The sequence below is a fragment of the Lissotriton helveticus genome, chromosome 10 (assembly GCF_964261635.1).
Source record: "Lissotriton helveticus chromosome 10, aLisHel1.1, whole genome shotgun sequence".
NCBI classification, from domain to species: Eukaryota; Metazoa; Chordata; class Amphibia; order Caudata; family Salamandridae; genus Lissotriton; species Lissotriton helveticus.
In genome coordinates this window covers 819,700,194-819,721,961 of record NC_136071.1, presented here as the reverse complement: position 1 = coordinate 819,721,961, position 21,768 = coordinate 819,700,194, and the positions used below count along the sequence as shown (strand labels likewise).

The 21,768-nt window shown below is 44.1% G+C and overlaps 1 protein-coding gene across 4 annotated transcripts in view; it reads left to right on the top strand.

The window, feature by feature from the left end:
- The window catches only part of ACBD5 (acyl-CoA binding domain containing 5), a 427,382-nt gene that overhangs the window by 257,382 nt on the left and 148,232 nt on the right, over positions 1 to 21,768 (top strand). For all 4 annotated transcript variants that reach the window (XM_078663408.1, XM_078663406.1, XM_078663407.1 and 1 more), the window contains 2 exons: positions 7,259 to 7,441; positions 13,074 to 13,289. In XM_078663408.1, the coding sequence (XP_078519534.1) occupies positions 7,259 to 7,441; positions 13,074 to 13,289 (399 nt within the window). The remainder of the gene's footprint in view (positions 1 to 7,258; positions 7,442 to 13,073; positions 13,290 to 21,768) is intronic.

Genomic DNA, 21,768 nt, shown 5'->3' with positions numbered 1-21,768 from the left:
TTCTTTAAATATCACTTTTCATACCTACAGAAGTATACACAGATCTGTTATCCCGGCATTAGTGCTTTCAAATATTGACAGTGATATTATTTCAGCTGCCATACCAAACTCCTCAGTCACATCTTTTAAAAGCTATAGTTTACACAGCAACCCATCTTTTTGAAAGAAAAAAAATCAGATCACTTCACAGCTATTCTATTAACACCGCTTCAGTTCACTCTTAAGGGTACTACTAGTTTTAAAATTGTCCCTATCTGAGTTGTCTGTCTTTTTCTACCCAGCTTCACATTTTCAAGCTCAAGACACACTTACTACTCAAAGCACAAATGACTAAAAAATGGAAAACTGAAATCCAGCATTCCCTTACCAGGCGTGAAACAACCTGAAGTCCTCGACCTTAAGTAGTAAGACTGACACCTGAATTGTTCTCCTTCTGAAAGACTTTGAAGAATATCGTTTTCAAGCTCTGTCTGGCTAACTAGATATCGCCACCTAGCTCTCTCTCTCTCTTTCCTTTGTCCATTTAGTTTTGATTTTTGTATTTTCATTCTCTCTCTTCCTATCATATATACATCCTGTTACATATGAAGTGCTCTGCTACCAAGATGCATAGGTGTGCGCGGAATAAATATTGAGAGATATATATATATATATATATATCAAGCACAGATCCGGGTGAAGGTAGGCGCTGTCCTGAGGGGCGGTCCGTCCCTGGTTACTGGCAACCCCAAACTTATTGCACAAACTCTTCTGAAGTACCAGAGAAACAGACGGACACTCTAGATGGTTGCAGATGTTAGTATTTATTGCTGCAGAAAAAACAACTCGTTTCAGCTATCGCCTTGGTCATTCTGGAAACACTTACTAGCCCACTAACATATGAAGCCACAGTTCAACCGCATAGAAAGAGGACTACTACCAACACCCTTCAGTGCAAAACAACGGCAGCCATCTTAGCGTGATAAATTATAGATCAATAAAGTTTCCATTGTCTTAGTGCCAAATATATGTGTACATATCTGCACATGATCAATCTGATTCATAATTCGATTTAAACTATATGTGACCAGCACGACACAGCAGGACACAAAAAATAAATGCAATATTTCAATATAAATAATTAATGCATCTACCAATTTCATTGTAATTCGTGAGTACTCTTAATATCTCAAAATTGCCTATGAGTAAAAACAATACAATTCTTTCCCAGCTCTTAATTCATGAGAAAAAAGCCTCTTTATCATTTCATTTGATGCGGTAGGCGCATGCGTGTCATTGACCAACTCGAACGTAAACAAAACAGTCTTGCCCCAGTGGGCATAAACTGCATTAAGACACATTCATAACCAACTATACATAGTCTAGCCCAAGTGGGCATATGCTGACACAAGATATTGTAACACAGCTTCGATGAGACAGCTCGATTAAGTGATAGACCATACCTATAAAAAATACAAAATATGAAAATAATTAAAATAGATTAAAATACAGAAGAGTTTGTGCATTAAGTTTGGGGTTGCCGGTAACCCAGGAACGGACCGCCCCGCAGGACAGCCTCTACCTTCACCAGTATCTGTGCTTGATTTATAATTGTACTGGGATCTGTGCTTGATTTATAATTGTATTCTGGAATTTCACCACAAGGATAGGTGATGATTTGGATCAACCAGCCAGTTTGTGAGAGGGAGCCACAAAATTGACCAGATTGGATTCAAAAGGTTATTCAGAATTTTAAAATGGAATGAGGGCAGAGCTGCCCAATTTTAGTTCTAGTTTTTAGATAACAGATTATCTAAGTATTCTGTAATTTTACCACAAGGATTACAGATTAGTTCAGTATGCATCATCCTCGTTCCTTAAATTCAGTGCCAGCTAATCCAAAGAAAGAAATCGTTACAGGTATCCTGGATGCATTTGGACATGCCAGAAAGAGTCGGGCAATGAACATTCTCCTGCAGGTTTAACTGAAAAACATTTAGGATACTTTGCATTTGTACATGTTAGGCTCAAACAACTGATGGGCATGTGGAACTAAAGGTGGCGCCTTTGTTCATGTGATTACTCAATGTTGTAAAGTAGACCATTTGTAGAAGAGAGATCTTCAAGAAAATTAGTTTCAGTGTTAATCCTGGTTTGAATTTTCATTTGGAATTAATTTTGTACAGTGAAGCATTCTATTTCATGTTTGGGATTTAACGTTTTACAATTTGGGTGAAAAATGTCAGTTCTTTTTAGTGTTATTTAATTTGTATTTTGTATAATCTGGTTGCAAAACTATATTTTAACAAAAAACAAATTTAGGCTGTAGTGTGTTTATCTAGGTACCTATATTGATACTCCTATTTCTGACCCTTGTCCGGTTATTAATTTACTAATGTCCATACACCGGCACAGAAACCCGTCTTCAGATTAGGTCATAGCGCATGCTGTCACATTAAGCAAGCACTATCCCTTCAGCCCCTAGAAAGCACACCGAATTCTCAAAACAAATCAAACCTCCAAACAGACCTGGGAAATCCCCCGCAGCCATTGTTTTGATTTTGCTCGAGAACTCCTGCAAAGAATGTAAGAACGACCAGTCCTTATGACATTCTTGCTGACGTCTTATGTCCATCCTTACGTCAAACACGGCACCTTTCAGGTATAAATATACCGACGCTGCCCTAAGCTAAGACACGGTGGTGACGAGCTTGGAGCAGCGCTACTTGCCGGAGAGCCCAGCTGATGCAGAAAGCCCACGGACGCTGCCCCTCCCTTTTGACGCGCTGAGAGAGACGCTGCCTTTTCTCCTGCCGAGAAATCCAGCCTCCGGCGTTTCCAGCCGCCCTCGCGGGTAACTGGGATATCGAGTCCTGAGACAGAGATACCAACCCTCCAGCCTTCTAAATCCCAGGTACTGAACTGACTAACCCCTTACAGAGAATTCTTGAGTCAGATTCTTGGCAAAACAAACTTAACTTAAACTGCTACTTACTTACTCCCTCCCAAGTATTAGGCTTAGGTCAGGTACACCGGGGTAGGCGTAGTTAGAAGCACCAGTTGAGAGCGATTAGTCAATGTATATATGTATGTATATCTTTTATCCATTTTAAGTATCATATGGCTAAGAAACCATATAAATGCTTTTACAGTATTATTTTATAATTCTGTTTTTACTGTATGCACTTTACTTAACTATAAGTATTGCAATAATAGCGATTCATTTCTCTTGTATGAGAAAAGAGACTGATCAATAAATAACATCTTGTTATTGAAACACGCCCATCTCTTATTTCTCTACAAACTGGTGAAACTAAGAATGCACGTACTGACTGAGTAAAATAGTTGTCTTTTGTTTTCACACGACTCTAGAGATATACTCTTGAATAGGGGAGATCAAAGTTGTCATGTTCTATGGTTGTCAGAAACTAAATCCCTTCTTGTCTATCCAGGGAGGTTAAACTCCTCCTTGCCTATTCGAGAAAGTTTCTAGTGAACTCTGAGCTAGCTGGCACACATAACTTTAAGTCTAATATCGTCAGTAGAAGACATAGTTAACCACAGTCCTACGTCTATACTATTGAAGATATTATTCCAATGCGCAGAGCCTATTGGGAATATAGGAACTACACTACAAGGCACTCTGTGTTAATGACATACTCTCCCAATGTCATACATTTGAATTGTCCAATCATTTTCTGTATTTCTGTTCGGTAGAAGATGATTTTGAACATTTGGTAAAGCAAGCTAGCTCAGTACTGAAGATGAGTTTCCAAAGATGCTACCTCTAAATGTGTGTTCTTGAAATTCAGTAAGAAATACATTTGAATATTTTGGATACATATTTATTTAATGAACAGTTTGATATATCACTCCTGCACCATAATGTATTAAAATAGAACTATTGCCTACATGTTCCCTTAAGAGAAGACAAGAACCAAACATTCCCAAACAGGATTTCATTTTCTCAAAAGGCTCAATGGAAGGAACAGGTCCCAGACATGCCACTGAATGCCTTCATTATCAGTTTAGCAATAGATGGATGGAAGGCTATGGTGTTAGAGGACCAATGCTAAGACAGTTGATTAGCTTTTGTTTTTTTGTCTCTCTCCAGTCATCTTTGAATCAGTCTGTTTTTCATTCCTTTGACCAAGACGTGTTTATTCTGGGTGCCTGCTCATAAAGCTTCTTTTTTACTTTACAGCTTTAGTTCATTTCTGTGACATAAATGAAACAAAGAAAAGTAAGTCACAGCCGCAGCCCGTCCAGGCAAGCGAGGTGGGGCATTGGGGATAGGTGGGCCCGGGTGGGGTGGGGGGATTTCATCATAGGACCTCGTGGGAAAATTAAATAAATAATTAATTTTTACTTGTGGTCGTTTGTCGAAACACCCCCACCCCACCGGGTCCCACCTCTCTTACCTGCACGGACCGCTGCAGGTAAGTGAGGTACACAGTCTACGACCTAAATTAAACAAAGAAAAGTAAGTCAGGGCCACACCATACCTAGCGTTCCCTCAACACACCTTTCTTGTTGATATTTTTCAAAAATTCTCTGCATTGTGAAAATCCTACTCCCATAATATATGCATCTAGCATAGCCCGTAGCCCTCACATGCTCCACTGTCCGGACCTTCCCCCTGTACGTTTTACTTGGGTCAAGCATTCCATTATCTTCAACCATCACTAAATAAATAAAAAAGGATTTGTCTTTTCTTTTAAATAATCTATGAAAACTTAAGGCAACTGGGCACATGTGACAACATGTTGGGCGATTGTGCAGACTGTTTTGATTAATGGTTATGTATTGTGAACCCAAGTGATAGATCTATTGAAATACAATATATAAAACTCTTAGCGATGGGCAAGCACACTTACAATTCTGTGAGAGGTTTGAGTAGTAGAGGCTGACAGAAAGCAGGGGTGCCCCTTCTTCACTCTTCTTCTTATTAAACAGAAACATGGTTGGATGGGGACTGAAGATATGCATTCTGGAACATAATGTGTCTCTTTGTGCCAATGCCGTACTGATATATTTCAGTGACCCCGAGATTATATTTTGGCATGGTTTTAAGATCTGAAGATTAATTGTTGTAACTATTGTTTCCTTTGAGTCCATTAAGGACGAGGAGAGACTACTGGCTTTATTTTTGCAGTGGCAGACGTCTACCTGTAAATAGTTGCACTTTATGATTTGCCACACACGGGAAAGGTGTGAGATTTTGGATCTCCCTGACTCTGCCTAGTATCAGTTTAGTGAGTGACAAAAAGGTTGTGCTTCCTTCACGCCTCTGTTTTATTTTCGGCATGCTCAGAACTTACCCTGCAAGAATTTGGATAAGCTTGGTGGACTAGTATGGGTCAACTCTTAAAAAGTGTGAAAGGAGGAACATTGAAACTATTATATGAGGAAGGTGGAATGGGGCTGCCTGGCCTTTAATGCGAACAAGCAGTGGCACGCTCCCTTATTTGGTGTAATGGCTCGAAGAAAATGTGAGTGCTGATGAGTTGCTATTGGAGTGAATGCATGGCAGTAGGTCTTGAGAGTAAGTATTCTGTTATTACACAGTGAAGGATGATTCCCTCCCGTACATAATACAGCCAACTTGACTCGTGAGGAAGAAGGAACAAACCAATAGATCGGACGAAATACAGATTATGGTGCAGGTACCATTGTTGGTTGTTAAGCACTTTTAGAAGGAATCTCATGTCATGGATGTGTTACAATAAGGAAAAAGGGAATTGCAGAGCAATTGTCGAACTGTCCATAAAGGGGTTATTCAAGACCTTTTATGCCATGATGAAAGTCTTTGGGTGATGTCTGTCAGATTTCTCAATATCAATGACTGAGCAGGGCGGCCAAGGTCACGTGGCAATGCCCTCGCTACCAGTCCAATGGAATTGAAACAATAAATAGCACGATGGAGCGGTCAACAGGCTGAATGCGTATGGGGCATATGTGGTTAAAGGCACACAGGTGACTGAGGCTAAATGTCAGGGGCACTGTGATCTTATCCCAAACACTGAGCCAGGGTATGAAGTAATCTAAAGAAAGTGTTCTCAAATGTTCGATTGAGGAAGTGACATAAAACGTGCATGACTCCAATCATGCTAAATAAGTTTGGCTTGAGGACAAATATTCTAAATGTAATCCAAATCTGTTGGATTTATTCCATTTTGTTTAAGTGTCTTCGTGTAAGTAGCCTGTGAGATAGATATATTTATTAGGGGTGGTTGCCAAGCCCCAAAATGGTAAAATGAGGCACAAGCTTGGCCTTTTAATGCTGTTTCTGGAAGTAAGGCACATAGCCATCACATGGGCAATTAGGAAGGCGCCCACAAATGGAAAATAACTGTTGGGGAATGGGTGAAGCCAATGCTGTTACGAAATATGGGAAACTGTATAATGATCAGACGGATTTAAAGTAAATACATGAACTGCGTTTTCTTCCCACCGGATTCAAGACCATTATGAGTGCAGTCCCCTGAGATTTGCTATTTTGCTAATGGGTTTTTAAGTATGCGTATATACTGACGTTTTGTGTGCCTTCATAAAACAGTACGCATATGTCAATATAGGATGTCAATCTTGTTGAATGTGAATTGACTCCAACAATTTTTGTTGCTCACTATTCCATGCAGCTCGTTCTTCACTGCCACGCCAAGACGATATCCTGTTTTGTGTTTCTTTCCTCTCTTCTCTGTGTGTTCTCATTCTAATGTGGTAACTTTAAGACATTTTGTGCAGAATGACCATGTTGACAGAGTGGACCTTCCCAATCAAATAAAAAGTTTTTTTGTCCTCCGTTTAAAATGTCAGGTAATTGCTATTTGTTGTGCCGCTAACAGCCCTAAAAATCTAACTCTATCACATTTCACATAATCTCTCAGGGTTTGGCATTATTTAATTTTTGTAGTCAACGGATACAAGCTTTTCAAATTCCCTCCATCTTAGACGCAATCCTGGGAATACAGTGTGTTTTCCATGTAGAGTGATATTTTCATAATGTATTCTAACTCTTGAATTTTCAGCGCAGCCATTTCTTTGCCATTTGGCCATAGGTTCTTTGCAAGCATGCATGGTAACCGAGAGCACAGAAACCCTTTTGTGGGCGTTAGTTTACAAAGGGTGAGGGGGAACAATTAGGATTCACAGGGGTTAAGTTTCTCAAGATCTAACATTTTAATTTAGGGTGCACATGTTTACCTATGATGTAGCATTGCCTTCTTTGATTCCTTTCTGCTATGATGATAATTGTTATTTTTCATATTTTTTTCAGAGCTGAGTAGTGTTCTGACTTCCACCCCAAACTGCAAAGCAGTAAATGGTAAAACAGAAAGTAGTGATAGTGGAGCAGAGTCAGAAGAAGATGATGATGAAGTGGAGAAGGGGGATGATGGAGAAGATGAAGAAGAGAAGGTCGATCACAGAGGAGAAGAAGAAACACAACTCCATGAAGAAGGTACATGTAAAAGATTTGACCTTGTTCAGTTCACTGTCTCATGACATCAAGAGGGGTTGTTTAGGTTCTGGTTGTTAGCTCACCACATTAGCATAGGCTCTGGCCTCCACTTCCTTGGTAGCAACAGCTCTCAATAGTAAAAAGCCCTCTGCCTGGATGGCAGAGTGCTCTCTGCGATCAGTGCACCTGTTGTAATTTGGTGAGTGGCTGTCATATATTTTTGTCCCTACACGCCCACCCTATTTTAGTGAAGCAAAGGTCCAAAGCTGCAAATTTGTTTCAGTAAGATAGAAGAAAGCGAGAATTTCTCACCGTGATTAATGGCTATTTGTTTTCTCAGCCCGAGACCACCATGCTTCATATTGCCTTTCAGGGCTGGTACATCCAGTGATTATTGCGCCCTCTAAATTGGGTGGGCAGTTGCCAAGTCCCCCTACATCTGAATGGGTTTTGCAGTTCCACAAGGATGGTGGACGGGACATCTGCCATTTATTGGTTTAGGTCACTCATCCAAAAACCTCGAAATGAGACCCTCCCTCCCCTTCCTGAGTCCTTTTAATTGTTATGTACTGGCAGTAGATTGCAACATTCCAGCACTGGTATACCAATTTAAAACACAATGGCAGGTCACTAAGTATTACAAAGAACATAATTATAATCACCTGACTCTCTTCACATCAAAGACCAGCATTTTAATAATGCTTTGATGTATTATGCATTAATATCGTCAGTGATTTTCTTTAGATTGACCGTACATTGTTTTACCTTTCAATAGCTCCACTTTTATTGTACTTAGTCTGTTATAAAAATTAGTGGTGGTCCTAATTGGAATTTATTTTTGGGTTATTTATATTCCATGAGTCATGTGACCAGAGTGGTGTGTTAGAACAATGAGGGATCAGTTGAACTTCTGATACAATGCTTTTATTTGGATCAGAGCCCAGTGTTAATGGCTTTGGGGTGCTAACAGACGTCATTGAGCTGTCTAATCTCAATAGAGAATGGAAAACCAGAGTTATGGACCCAGTACACAAACGTGTATGCTTCTTTACTTAGCTTGTTAAAATGTAGTAGGTGTCTATTAAGATTCGGTGGGCACATTGATGTTGCTGACGCTGTTTTGAGGCAATGATTGAAATTTGAAGTTCTATCCTAAACTCTTGCCCTCCCTTCCAATACAAAGCTCTTTAGTCTCCCACTCGCACAATTCTCCTTGCCCACATCCATGTTGCCACTAACACATTCCCACATGAAAAACGGTTAACCTATATAGAACTACACATCTATTTGAAGGTGAAGTGGCAGTCATCTATAGGAGCTTCATCCCAAATACAAGCTCAGTCAGGGGTATACCTTCACTGTGTTGCATGCACTGTCTCATGACAATAATTTCACATCCAGAGACCTCTTGTCTTGGCACAATATGAATGGTATTAAACAGCAAATATTGATACGTGAATGTAGAGGCAAGATTAATAAATATACTTACCAGCAAGACGTAGTGATACGCATGGTAGCGGATGCAGTATTATTAGAGGTTAATATAATCAACCGTAATAAAGTATCATGCAACCCTTTCAGATCATGGCAGCAAAATGCATGTTGGCACTAGTCAAATGCTCACTGTCACTCAATTCTATATGATCCTTCCTCCTCATCTACCTGTCTTTAGGTCTCGCCTAGCTATCGCGTAAGCGATGCTACGCGAGATATTTAGTATGGGGCTTTTGAAAGTGCTCCCAAAGTCTGCAGGCGGATCGGGTACAGTGCATGTGCTCCGGGCGCGTGCACAATTTGTCAGCCTGCGTGATCACTTTCGCGGCCGCTTTGATGTTCAGGCCAGCATTATATAAGTAACACTCCTATAAACAGTGACCCGCATGGCCACTGAGAACATCAAAGCGGCCACGAAAGTGGTCACAAACAAAAATCCAAGTTGCTCTCTTTACTTTTTCTGGTTAAGAGTGGAGATGCAGCACATAACAAATTTGGAGCATTGTGACATAAAAAGCACGTCACAGAGAGAGCGCAATACTAATGTTTTTCTTTACAAATGACTGTTTTTGACTTTCTTATTGTACATCTTTATTTCGGTCTGTGCTTTTCACTGCTACAACATCCTTTCTTGCTTTTAGAACTTTACCCATATGTGCCGATGCATTGGCGCCACATTTGCCTCTCCTAACGCTGATACTGATCTTTACGAGGAGGAAGCCATTGTTTTTATTCAGCTACGGCAGTCTCCCATTTAACCACAGGTAGTAACTGGTCCGACGTTTCACACCAGTGCAGACTGGATGGAGGCTACACTTGGGAGCCTTTTTGAAACAAGGTGTCAATGCATGCCAAAGCATTCCACTTTACAGTATAAAGAATGCTACATTCTCGTTAGTTTCTCTGCTTGCCATTTTAAAAACATTTTCTACATTAACTTTTAGATCTGCTTCAAATATACTATACGGTTAAAGGAAAGCTAGACTGTTTATCAGGTGCATCGCAAGTTAGTTGAGACTGCACCTACAGTTTCGAGTGCAAAGTATTATTTGTCCCTCCAGCAGAACATTGTGCTGTAATACACCTCTAAACTCTCACTCACCGCATTTATGCCGACGTTACAGATACCTTTCATACTGAACATTACCTCACTCCGTAAAAATGCATATAGCTCTTCCAATGCACTTCACACATTTTAGTCATAGTGCACACACCTTTAACACTGCACCTCTGGTCTGTCCCTTATAATGCAAACAGCTTTCCTAATACACTTTTAAGTATATCCCTCACACTTCTTACTGAACTTCAGGTCTCTCCACGCTGTGCACATACATCACACATTAAATCTTCAGCGGGTATGCTTATGACGAGTTAACAGCTTGTAAAAATTGACAAAGGATAAATTGATGAATTGTAAAATTAAATATTAGCGAAATTGGAATGAGGAAAACAATAATGAAAAACAGTATAAAACATTGCCTTTCAATAGACACAATTTCATTATTGAGACACAATCGAAGTATATAGATGATATACATAGCTGAAGACAGTAATGTGTCAATGTATATAGATTTGAGGAAGAATCCACATCTATGAGAATTAACGCTGTATTAAGATTCTATGCTGAATCAATACGAGTTGGGGCGAACTGTCCAATTTTTCCTACTTAATTTAATTAATGTATGAGGGAGGTTAAAATAGCCCAGTTGTATATATGTAATGAGAAATCGTTAATAGCAGTACGTTTTCCCTAATGTATTTAGAAATCTCAAGTAATGATTGCATATTAGCATCGATGCCCAGAGCAATTCAGTTAGCTGAAATTCATATCTATTGGCCAAAGCACTCAGCTTTATAATGTGGATACATGTTCATACAAGTGAAGTCCCAAAGAGAGAAACACATGGGCTCACGAAGATACAAGTGGCACTCAGCCCAAACTTGCACAATCTGTTGGTCAGACGGTGACATGGCGATTACTAGAGCCAAATATACAACCTACCAGGTATAATTACTTGAAATTGAGTCCAGCTAACTGATTGCTAAGGACGTTGATAGGCTAGATTAAGCCAAGCGTAAACTACTTAACCCACAATGCATCATAATGGCTAGAGTGGTGTTATAGTATAAATAAAGGAAACTAAAGTAGGACTAATTACTACCGTGATCAGGAACTGTTGAGTTCGAAACGCGTAGGTGAAGGAGGAGAATTTGAGCTGAAATAAATCGTGTTTAAAAACACCCGAGAAGAGTGCGGCGTCATGTGTGAAACTTGCTGTAACAAATTTCAGCGAGGCTAGTCCTTGCCTCACCGCCAGCACCAGCTGATTGCTGCTCCTCCAATAAGGGACGTTTGCTGTGAATAAATAAATTAAATAAATAAATAAATATATATATATATATATATATATATATATATATATATATATATAAATATATATAAATATATATATATATATATATTCACAGCAAACGTCCCTTATGGGAGGAGCAGCAATCAGCTGGTGCCGGCGGCAAGGACTAGCCTCGCTGAAATTTGTTACAGCAAGTTTATATATATATATTGCTGCAATAATTCTGCTATGATGTGCACACTATATCTCTACAAGGGTACCAGGGAATCAGTCACTCAGATTGGCTTGATGCACACACCATCAGTCATGTGACAAGATCAGTCTTCGTGCATTATCGCAGTTCGGAATCGCCTGTACATGTCTGTTTTGCCTACAGCTTTCCCATGTACCTAGTCAGGTGACATGTTTGCTCTCTAGTTACTGAGGGAGTGTGAGAACACACTATTTTCGGCATGTGCCCAGACAACTTTGCAACAGCATTCCACAGAAGCAGATTTTTCGACATTTCTACACAACTAAAAATTATAAATTATGAAAAGATGATGATGAAACACCACTGCTTATTGTACATTCGCATAGCTCATTTTAGGTTTCTCCTAGTTTAATGCTTTATTTAAAATTTGCGTTGAGGCGTCCCTTTGTGAATGGGAGCCTGTTAATTCAGTGTAAACTACTTCAGACATGGAATCTACTAGTAGAATTTCAGTGGTGACCTGCATAAGTCAAAAGGGTTAAGATCTACTGGAATAGACATCCCAGTTCTTTTATTTGCACACAACACAAACAAAATCTAAAGACACTGTTGTAAAGGTAGTTCCTGACGACATTAATTGTGCCTGCCATGTATCCTAACATAAACAGTGCCTGCGGAAGGAACTGTGACTCTAAAGGGGGTGCGCTTGAAATATGGTGGACATGTGCAAATGCCTAGCTTTTGGAAAGAAATGTTATCCTTGATGAAAGACCTCAAATCAGTACATTTACCTATGGACCAACTGGTTATCATGGTAATGATAATGGATGCCACCGGTTTGTATGTTCTATACTCGTCATTTCACAAACCGGTCACTCACTACTTAGCAGCAAAACTCTCACTCTGCCATACATAGAGGTTCCTTCCTAGATCTGTAGACTTGGATGTAGGCTATTCTAGCGATGGAAAAGATCACAGCCATGTTTTGAAGTTTGTATCATAGATTTGTATCTGGCTGTTTTCCTTTTATCGAATAAGTGAACAGAGATCAGTGCTTCAACCCATACCATTAAAACGCAGATGCTTTTAGTTACTATACATTCATTCCCCTAGTGTACTTCACATTCATGCCTAAATTAGTATGGGTATACTGGATACACTTGGTCTACTGAGTTTTTACAGCGATTGTCTGTTTGCTGCTCTACTCTCACCTCTCTAGCAATCCTATTTGTGAAGTGTTATTTTGTCTGAGGTTTCGGAAATCCTCAGATTTTTTATTATTATCTGGGATCCTGTGCTCAGGTGCTGGTCATTGCCATGTTGTGTATGTTTTATTTTTTACTTTGATTCATTATCTTGTAGTATCTACTGACTTAAGTCCTGACATTTTATTAAAAATAAGTTGTCTGCACTAAAGGGTTACTATCCTTATCTACTATGTCCAAAACCCATCCCTGTTTGAGTTAATCTGTGACATGAAGTATTTTTCAAAGATATTTTTGTGTTCACTTTCATAAATTGTATGGAAATTAAGTAAGAAAATCGGGGTTTGTCTTGCATGATGTTTATTAATAGTCCCTTTTTTTCTTAGATGAATTGATTGTGGAACATAACAAAGTAGCTGAAGAAGGCTCGGAGACTGGTCTCACCAATGGCTTTGACAACTTAACAAACAGTTTCTCTCCAGCGTACACGAATGACAGCAAGACTAAAGCGACTCTGAACGGTACAAACCATGAGGAAGACATGCAACAAAGTAATGCTAGTGTGCTGCCTGCAGCTTTGCCGGATGCATGCACGGACAAAGGTAACCCATAATCATGTTTCCAGTTCACCCTTTCTGAGCAAGGACAGGTGTTAAGAAGAGTACTTTATTTTGAAGACCGACCCCTTAGCACGCTACAGAATGTGTCAAAATACACTTTTGTTGACGTACTGCTACTTGAATATTGTGTCTCAGGGGTAGAATTTAGTTGAATAATATGAAATATTGTTTATCAATCACCATAAAGGTCAATGCACATCACTGTATAACAGATGATCTTGACACCGTTATCATTTTATTGCTGCCACATTATACCAGCGATATGGAAAGGTTATGTGGAAATGTAATGTTCAAAGTTGTAAAAGTCTGTTTTAAAAAGCAGATTTTGATAGGGGTTCACTGATGGAGAATATGGATGTGTGGATGGTGGAAGGGACTAAGGGCCATATGTATCAAGGCCAAATGGGTGCGCAAATGCCGAAATTCGCAGAATTTCGGCGTTTGCGAACCCATTTTCGCAACATGGTATGTATGAAAGTATTTGGCTGCAAAATAAGGAATCGCATAATTTGCCATTACTTATTTTGCGATTGCATTTAAGGAATCGCAAATTTTGCGATTCCTTAAATGCAATGTATGTTGCCAAAAAAAATCGAAAAAATGCCCTTAAGGATCAGCTGTGTGTCGTCAGCGTAGGAGATGATGTTGAGGTTGTGTTGGCGTGCGATGGAAGCGAGTGGACTCATGTAGATGTTGAAGAGGGTGGGGCTGAGCGATGATCCTTGTGGTACGCCGCAGATGACTTCGGTGGCCTCTGATTTGAAAGGGGGGAGGCGGACTCTCTGGGTTCTTCCGGCGAGGAACGATATGATCCAATCCAGTGCTTTTCCTTGTATCCCGACGTTGCTGAGGCGTTGTACAAGGGTGCTATGACAGACCATGTCAAACGCTGCGGAGAGGTCCAAGAGGATGAGGGCAGCTGTTTCCCCATTGTCGAGTAGTGTTCGGATGTCGTCTGTGGCTGCGATGAGGGCGGTCTCGGTGCTGTGTTAGGGCATGTATGTGCGCCATATGCGCACACATGTCATTTTCAGGGGTGCAGCAGGGTGTTCTTGAGACACCCCTGCACCCTTGAAATTATTCTCAATTTGCGATTAGCAAATTGCGAATCGCAAATTGAGAATAATTTCACATTCATTCCTAAGGGCCTCCTGGCCCATAGAAATGAATGGGAAATCATTCCTTAATTGCGATTAGCAATTTGCTAATCGCAATTAAGGAATTTTAAGAAATCGCTAAAACAAAGCGGATTTCTACATACATACCATTTTGCGATTTCTAAATAGCGATTCCTTAAAAATCGCTATTTAGAAATTGCAAAAGGGAATGTTGATACATATGGCCCTAAATTGCTAGTAAGTGATAGTCCATTTGAGAAATATTGAGCAGCCGAGTGACTAACATAGCATAGAAGGCTTTTATGATCAAATGCTTTGGGCAAATGGGAGGAATCCAGTGGCTTATTTAGGAGGAGAACATTTCCATTGATGATTTATCCATCTGTTTGCACTAAAGATAAAGCCACGGTTGAGGAACTGATTGGAGGGAGGAGAAGTTGGTCTAGTAGAACCAACCTTGCTTTAAGTCTGTCTAAAATCTCAGAAATTTGTTCTTGAGCCAAAGGGTGGCAGGGGCTTTATTCCATGTTAGTGAACCTCGGACTTAAAAAGCTCTGACCACTTTGGATTTGAATACTACAAGGTATCGCTGGTTAGTAAGTTGAATGTTTCTAGGGTTTTAGCTGTACCTTTTCGTTAGTTTCCAAAAACAAATCTTATGAACCAGACAGACTATTTTGAACATGATTTGACTACATGCCTGAAAGAGTTGTAGATCTCACGGAGCTACAGAGACGTATTTGTACTTTAATGCCTTTTGCAAATCAGACATCTGAATTTTACAAGCGATAGCTTGTTACTGTAGGTGGACTTATTAGAGCTTTGACTCATAACTCACTTTATTTTGAATAGTAAAAGGCCAGACTTTACTCAAACTGTAACTTTCAATGTAGGACCCCTTGACAATATCAAGTATGCTGGTGCAAGGTTACTAGGCAGTACAGTTAAATTCCTAAATCTGTGACTGTATCCCTGAAAACTGTGGCAGTTTAAAAAAATAAGGGAAGTGATTTGAAATGGGACCACAATAAGCTTGGATCCAGAGATGAACTTCATGTTGGCCTTTTTCACTGGGCCCAATGTCACCTCATTCATTTCTTGATCTTAGATAAGCAACACATCAAGGTTATATCGGTCTGCACACATACCAATGAAAATGTGGAAAACAAGCCAGTGTCTACTGTTTGGCACCATTAGCCAAGAAGCACTGAAAATAGAACACAATGTGGTCTGCTGCTACTGCAAACAATTACGACCTTTGCTGTAAGAGAGGTTAACTGGTTACATTGAACATCACAGACAGTCCAGGAGAGCCCTCATTCAGAGGTGAAATGGGCATAAGCCATGTAACAGATTGTGCTTATATTGTGCTTATTGAGATATCTAACGACTAGATAACTAAATTTATTTCTAGCTTATTGGCTATGAGATAAGGAATGCTGATATGGTAGTTGTTTTTGGTGAGCAAGCAGGTGATTTTTTTTCTATAAGCAGGTCAATACATTTTTTGCAGGAGAAAGGAGTGTCCTTCCTTAAGGGAGGTGTCCATGTTACCAGCAAAGTAAGTTAACAGTAGCTAAGTCGAGACCAGGCAAATTCACAGAAATATCTACTGTGTGATTAGTGGGTGGGACCTTGAATGGGGTAGGTCTTTGTGCCAACCGCTGCTTATATAGCACTTACATCCTCAACTCCCTGGCCACTCCCTCGCCATCCAAAAAACAAATTAAAAAAAAGCTTCCGAAGCTGCATCAATGTACTGCGAAGGGTTAGATGCCTATAATGGACATTGGCTGTATAGATCGTCTTCTTCATTCAAGCTGGGCAGCTACTCTCAGTAGGTTTTCCAGCTCTGTTTGTCTCACACCGTGTGATTGCAACTCCGCACTGGCCGACTGTGTGAAGGGAGCCGATACTGTGTGGCACACAGTGGCACTATGTCATGTCAGTTGGCTGGTCTGTAAATCGCTTTATAAACCACCCAGGGACTAGGCCAACTACGTTTGTGGTAGGTTTTATTTTATTGACACCTATTCAATCAGTTCAAATAAAATAGTGTGACAAGAAAGAAAGAAGACATATGAATCTAATAGAGACTACTAGCCGCAGATTCCTTAACGTAGAATTATCCCCAGGCGTGAGATTGGATCTGGAAAATTTTTGCCGAGCATCCCTGCACGCCGGGGGAGACGGCATCACGAGACTCCGCCCTGACGTTGTCCGCGTATGTGACGTCAGCGAGGTCACATAAGTCCCATCCCGGCGCGCCTTCGTCAGTTTTTTCCTTTTCCACATGCAACGCGGATCCGGATCTTGATCCTGGCCTGTTTTGGGCCTTTCCCTTTCGTTTTCTGCTTGTTTGTGGGAGCAGTTTGCGAATGCCTTCGGGCTTTAAGTCATGCTAGTCTTGTGCACGCCAGATGTCGGCGACGGATCCTCATTCCATCTGCATGTGGTGTTTGGGGGAGCACCACGATTCCACTGACTGTGATGCGTGTCAGCAGAAGAAACCGAAGTCCCGGTGGGAGTGCCAGATGAAACTCCTTTCGGCACGCATGTCCAGGTCGGCGTCATCACCGAGTCCGGCCCCTGCAGAGGGTTTCAAGAACCGCCTCCTCCGTGTTCGACATCGTCCTTCTCCCAAGCCGCAAGAGCATCGCTCACCTATTGGTAAGTGCTGCAGTGTGTCCCCGAGGGCTGGTCCCCGGCCTGTTGGGGACGTGGGCCCTATGCGGGTGGTGCAGCCCGCGTGTCGGCACCCTATCCGCTGTTTCCCGGTTTGGGGGTGACTAAAGCCCAGATGAAGACCTATGCGGCGGCCTTGCAGGCCTTGTTGGCTTCTCCTTCTCTTCCTTCTCCCCCTGGGAAATCTGCGGATCCCATCCCACGTGCGGGGACTTCTGCGGCGTCGCCGATGGCTCCGGTCACGACAGGCTCGGATCCAGGTTCGGAGGATGTGGTGCCGTTGGGGTGCGTCCCTCCGGGGTTCCCTCCTTCGGACCACGGCGCCTCTGCCTCGCCGCAAACCCCCGCGGGGGTCCCTGTGGTGTTGCGGGAGGTCACCGGGGCTCGGAGCGTTTCCCCGAGTCCCCCTCGGTCCTCTGGGCAGGCGGCGGCCTAGTCTGAGGCCGAGGTGACACCACTCAGGCAGTTGCTGGCCCTGGCGGTGCCACAGGGGCTGGCGGGGGGTCGGGCGTGTCCCCGGGCCCCTCTCGTCCCTCAACGCAGGCGGCTGCCTCGTCAGAGGTCGTGTCGACGCCTTTTCGGCACCGTTCCTTTGCCACCCGGCTCCGACCCGGCCTCGGTCTCCTGTGCCGCATGTTGTGGCGGAGGTCGTTCCGGTGCCTCCCTCGGCGCCGGATGATGCTGACCTATCTTTGGTCGTGGACTCTACGGCGCCAGGCTGGCGTCGGTTCATGGACTCTTCTTTGCAAGCCTCCTCTTCTCCAGAGGTCCGGCGCTTACTGGTTTCGTCCTCGCCAGAGACTGACCGCCGCGTCGTGGCTTTTCCCCCGATGTCGTCTAAGGATGGCTCTTCGCCGTCGCCGGAGGCACCTCGGGTCCCCCACTTCTCGGCCCCCCTTCCTCCTTTCCGGACTTGGCCTTTTCTTCCTCCGGTTGGTCTGGGGGATGGGACGGCCGCCTTAGCTTGCAGCCGTCGCCCACTGAGGAACTGCTTTCTCCACCGCGGGGCCCTACGGAGGCGGGTGATGCCTTCGCTCTCGCTGTTTCCACAGCTGCGTGAATTTTGCGCTTGGGTGATCCAGCTGCCCATTTCCCTGTGGATCATCTTCTGGAGGTCCCCCATCGGGGCTCTGGTGGTCGGGAGCTGCTGCTTCCCTTCGAGGGTTCGCTCCATTCTTCTCTTTTGAGGGCTTGGGGCCGTCTCGCCATGGGGGACCTGGTGCCCCAACGCCTTCTGCATCGCCACCATCCAACGCCGCGTGATCCTGTGTGTCTTTCCCTCCACCCCTCTTCCAGGGGCCCTCTTTTGCAGAATGCCTTTCCCTCCCTGCCGCCGATGTTGTCTCCCCCGTCACGGGGGCCCGCTGCATAGGCTCCTGGGGGCGCAATATATTCGCCTCCCTCAGTGTGGCTCTGCGGGCCCTTAACACTCTGTGTTTTTGGCTAGGGCCACTTCTTGCTTGTGGGACTCGGCGGAGTGCCTTATGTCTGCCGCTTCTCAGGAGGGTGCCTGTGTTGATCTGCGGCACCATGTGTTGGATGGCCAGGAGCTGGCGACGTTTATTCTTCACTCCGCTCTGGACATTTCGAAGGTGCTTGGTCGTACCATGGCTTCTTCGGTCGCCCTTCATCGACATGCCTGGCTTCGGTACAGTGTGTTCCCGGAGAACGTTCGGGAACGGCTGGAGGACATTCCCTTTGATGGCGCTCTTTTGTTCCACGCCCCTGCAGACTCGGCCATTCAGAGGTTCCTGGCGGTGCTTCGGCCTCCTCCTCCGCCTCCTCCTCCTCCTCCTCCTCCTCCTCCTCCTCCCCCTCCCCCTCAGTGACCTGTAAGTTGGTCTGGATTTTGGGAGGTGTTCTTCCGTTGGGTAGGGTTGCCCCAGTTGTGTGTTCTGTGTGCTTAATGTGCATTCCAGTCCTTTTGTTAGGACTGTGGTGCTGCTGGTTCGGCCCTTTTTAGGTCTCGCCTAGCATTGCGCATGCGCTGCCTAGGAAAAAGACCTTTAGCCATGGATTGCCTTTTTCAGGCAAAAACGTGCACGCGTTGCATGCTTTTAATGGGAACGTGTGCACGTTTGGCTATCCCCTTGCGAGAACAAGCATTAAAACCATCTGTTAGTAATTAACAGATGGTTTCAAAGCTGGCTCCCGCAACGGAAACAGCCGCTGGCCCCTTCCTCTTTCCCCTCCCCCTGGTGCCTCCTTCTCTCCTTCTCTCCTCATCAGCTCGAGGCGCGCGCTTGTTTGTTTTTAATTCAACATTTCAAACATTTGTCATGCTCTGGCCTTGCCCCAGCCAATCTGCCGCTTCATTAAGTACACCTTGGACTGCATCCTTGCGGTGATGCTAACGAGAGGAGGAAGCTTCCCCTGGCAGAAACCCCCTCCCACTCGCAGCTCCTCCCCCCAGACATCTCTTGTCTTTAGAGATCTGGGGTGGCGCTGCAGGCTCCTATTTATATTCACATAGCATTCGTGGCAACTGCGGGGTGTCTCTGCGCCCTGAGGCTCAAGTACAGCCAGTAACCGAGTGTACATGCCTCATAGCGCACACTGTGAGCTAGGACGTCTCTAGGCGCTTGAGTGTTAGTGCCTGTTATAGGTGAGGGGCAGCGGGCGCTGTGTAGCCGAAGGTACTGAGACTCAATGGGGAGAGACTGGGTGTCGCTTGTCTCTCTGGAGCCCGTCTCCCCTCCCACACTCGCGCCATGTGTCCCTGGAGATCCGTGCTCCCTGCGCCCCCCCACACCCTGCCCAAACACCTCATCGCCCCTCTCTTCTAAGCAGGAAGATACATCTGTCGCTCGTCTCCCTGGAGCCCGTCTCCTCTCCCACACTTGCGCCATGTGTCCCTGGAGATCCGTGCTCCCTGCACGCCTCCAGACTGCGCACCTCATCGCCCCTCTCTTCTAAGCGGGGATTCACATCTCTTAGTTTTCATTGAGGGTTTGAGCGTCTGTCAGAGGACAAGCGGCCGAGGAGAGAAAGAAATGCAGCACAGCAGACGCAGGGAGCTCCCAGGGCTTACATTCAACGTAGAGCACAAGTCCCATTGATAACCAGAAAGATTATGTATTTATTATATGTATTATAGCGCCTTTATACAAGGCGCTTTACAAAGTGAAACAACAAAATGGCACTGTACGTAAAGACACTGGTATCTCACTGGCTAAACCCGGGTACTCTCTGTTAAGGATGAAGGATGGCGGTCCTGCAGCAGGCTTTTTTTTGTGTTTTCTTTTTATATAGCGCGAACTAGACCCCAAGGTATCGGGTATCAGAGCGCTTTACATGAGCACCAGTTGTGTTACACGAGGACACATTCATTTGTGTTAGACACGGGGAGATTAAGTGATTCCCCCAGAATCACAGGATGTTCAGTGTCGTTGTGGAGACTCGAACCCTGTGTCCCAGCTTCGAAGTCAACCGCCCCTAGCCATTAGGCCAACTAGTTCCTAACAAGCATTTGCAATGCAATAGGTCTCGCATTTTAGAAACATTGACCTATTGGTATTGTAACTGACAATGTCTTTTATTATAGCAGGTTTCTAAACATATAAAAAGGCATTGTCATATACAATGCCAATAGCTGAAAATATTTCAATTGCGAGACCTATTGCATTGCAAATGCTTGTTTAATGTGCTTTTTGGCTTTTGCTAAGCCGTGTTGGCGCTGAGATTAGGCCTTCTGTTTTTCTTATTGGCTATTATATAGCTCTGTCATGTGCTGGGGAGGTGTGGTCGCCCTTCGGGCTTCTGCTCTTCGTGGCGTTCGGGTATGTTGCAGGTGCGATCCTCTTGCTGATGGGTTTGGAATGGCTTTAGTTGTGCCCCGGGCTGTCCTTCTCCGGGATCGCTGCGTTGCTAGCCTGGTCTGGCCTGTTGTCTGCGGCCTGGCGTCGTAGCTCTGCCTGGTTCCACTTCTTTATTGAGCCGTGTGTGTGGACTCCTCCCTTGGGGTGTGTTCGGGCCCTTCTTGGCCTTCCTGGCCTCTGTCTTCGGCTGGCGTCTGTCTTGTCCTGGGTGCACCATTCCGTGGTGTTGTCTGCAGCTGGCTGTGCATGCTGGTGCCTACCTGCTGTTTTTCTGCACCATTGGGCCTTCCTGGCACTTTAACGGGGCAGTCGTCCTTGCCTTGTCCGCTTTCTTCCAGTGGGCCCTGCCTTCAGTTCTGCCTCTCCTCCCTAGGGGTTGAGATGGTTCTTGAGTTCCTTGTGCCTCTATGGGCGTTGTCTGTCCCTGCGGGGTGTTGGGCGGTTCTCCCTGGGGGACCTTGGGCTACCCTTTCTACTTACGCCTGCCTTATTGATGAAGGTGCTGTTCTGTCTGGTCTATTGCCTTCTGGCTGTGATAGGCTCGGCTCCCCTCTTCACTGGGTGTTTTCCCGGTGGGGGGGCTTGCCTTTGCTCTACTTCTTCTTCTCAGAGTCTGTGGGTTGCTCTTCTTCCTCTGTGCTCCTCTTCATTGCCTGGGTCTTGGGGCTTCTGGTGGAGATTCTTGTTACCTTGTATGGGCGTGGGGTGCTCTGGCCTCCTTTCGCTTTGCCCTTGTTTCTCCTACTGAGTGAGGGCGGCTACCTCTTTTCTTGTCTTCCCGCACCCCTCTGGGGTCGGTGGTCTTCTAGATGTAGGGGTTCTCCTTGCCTGGGGGGACAG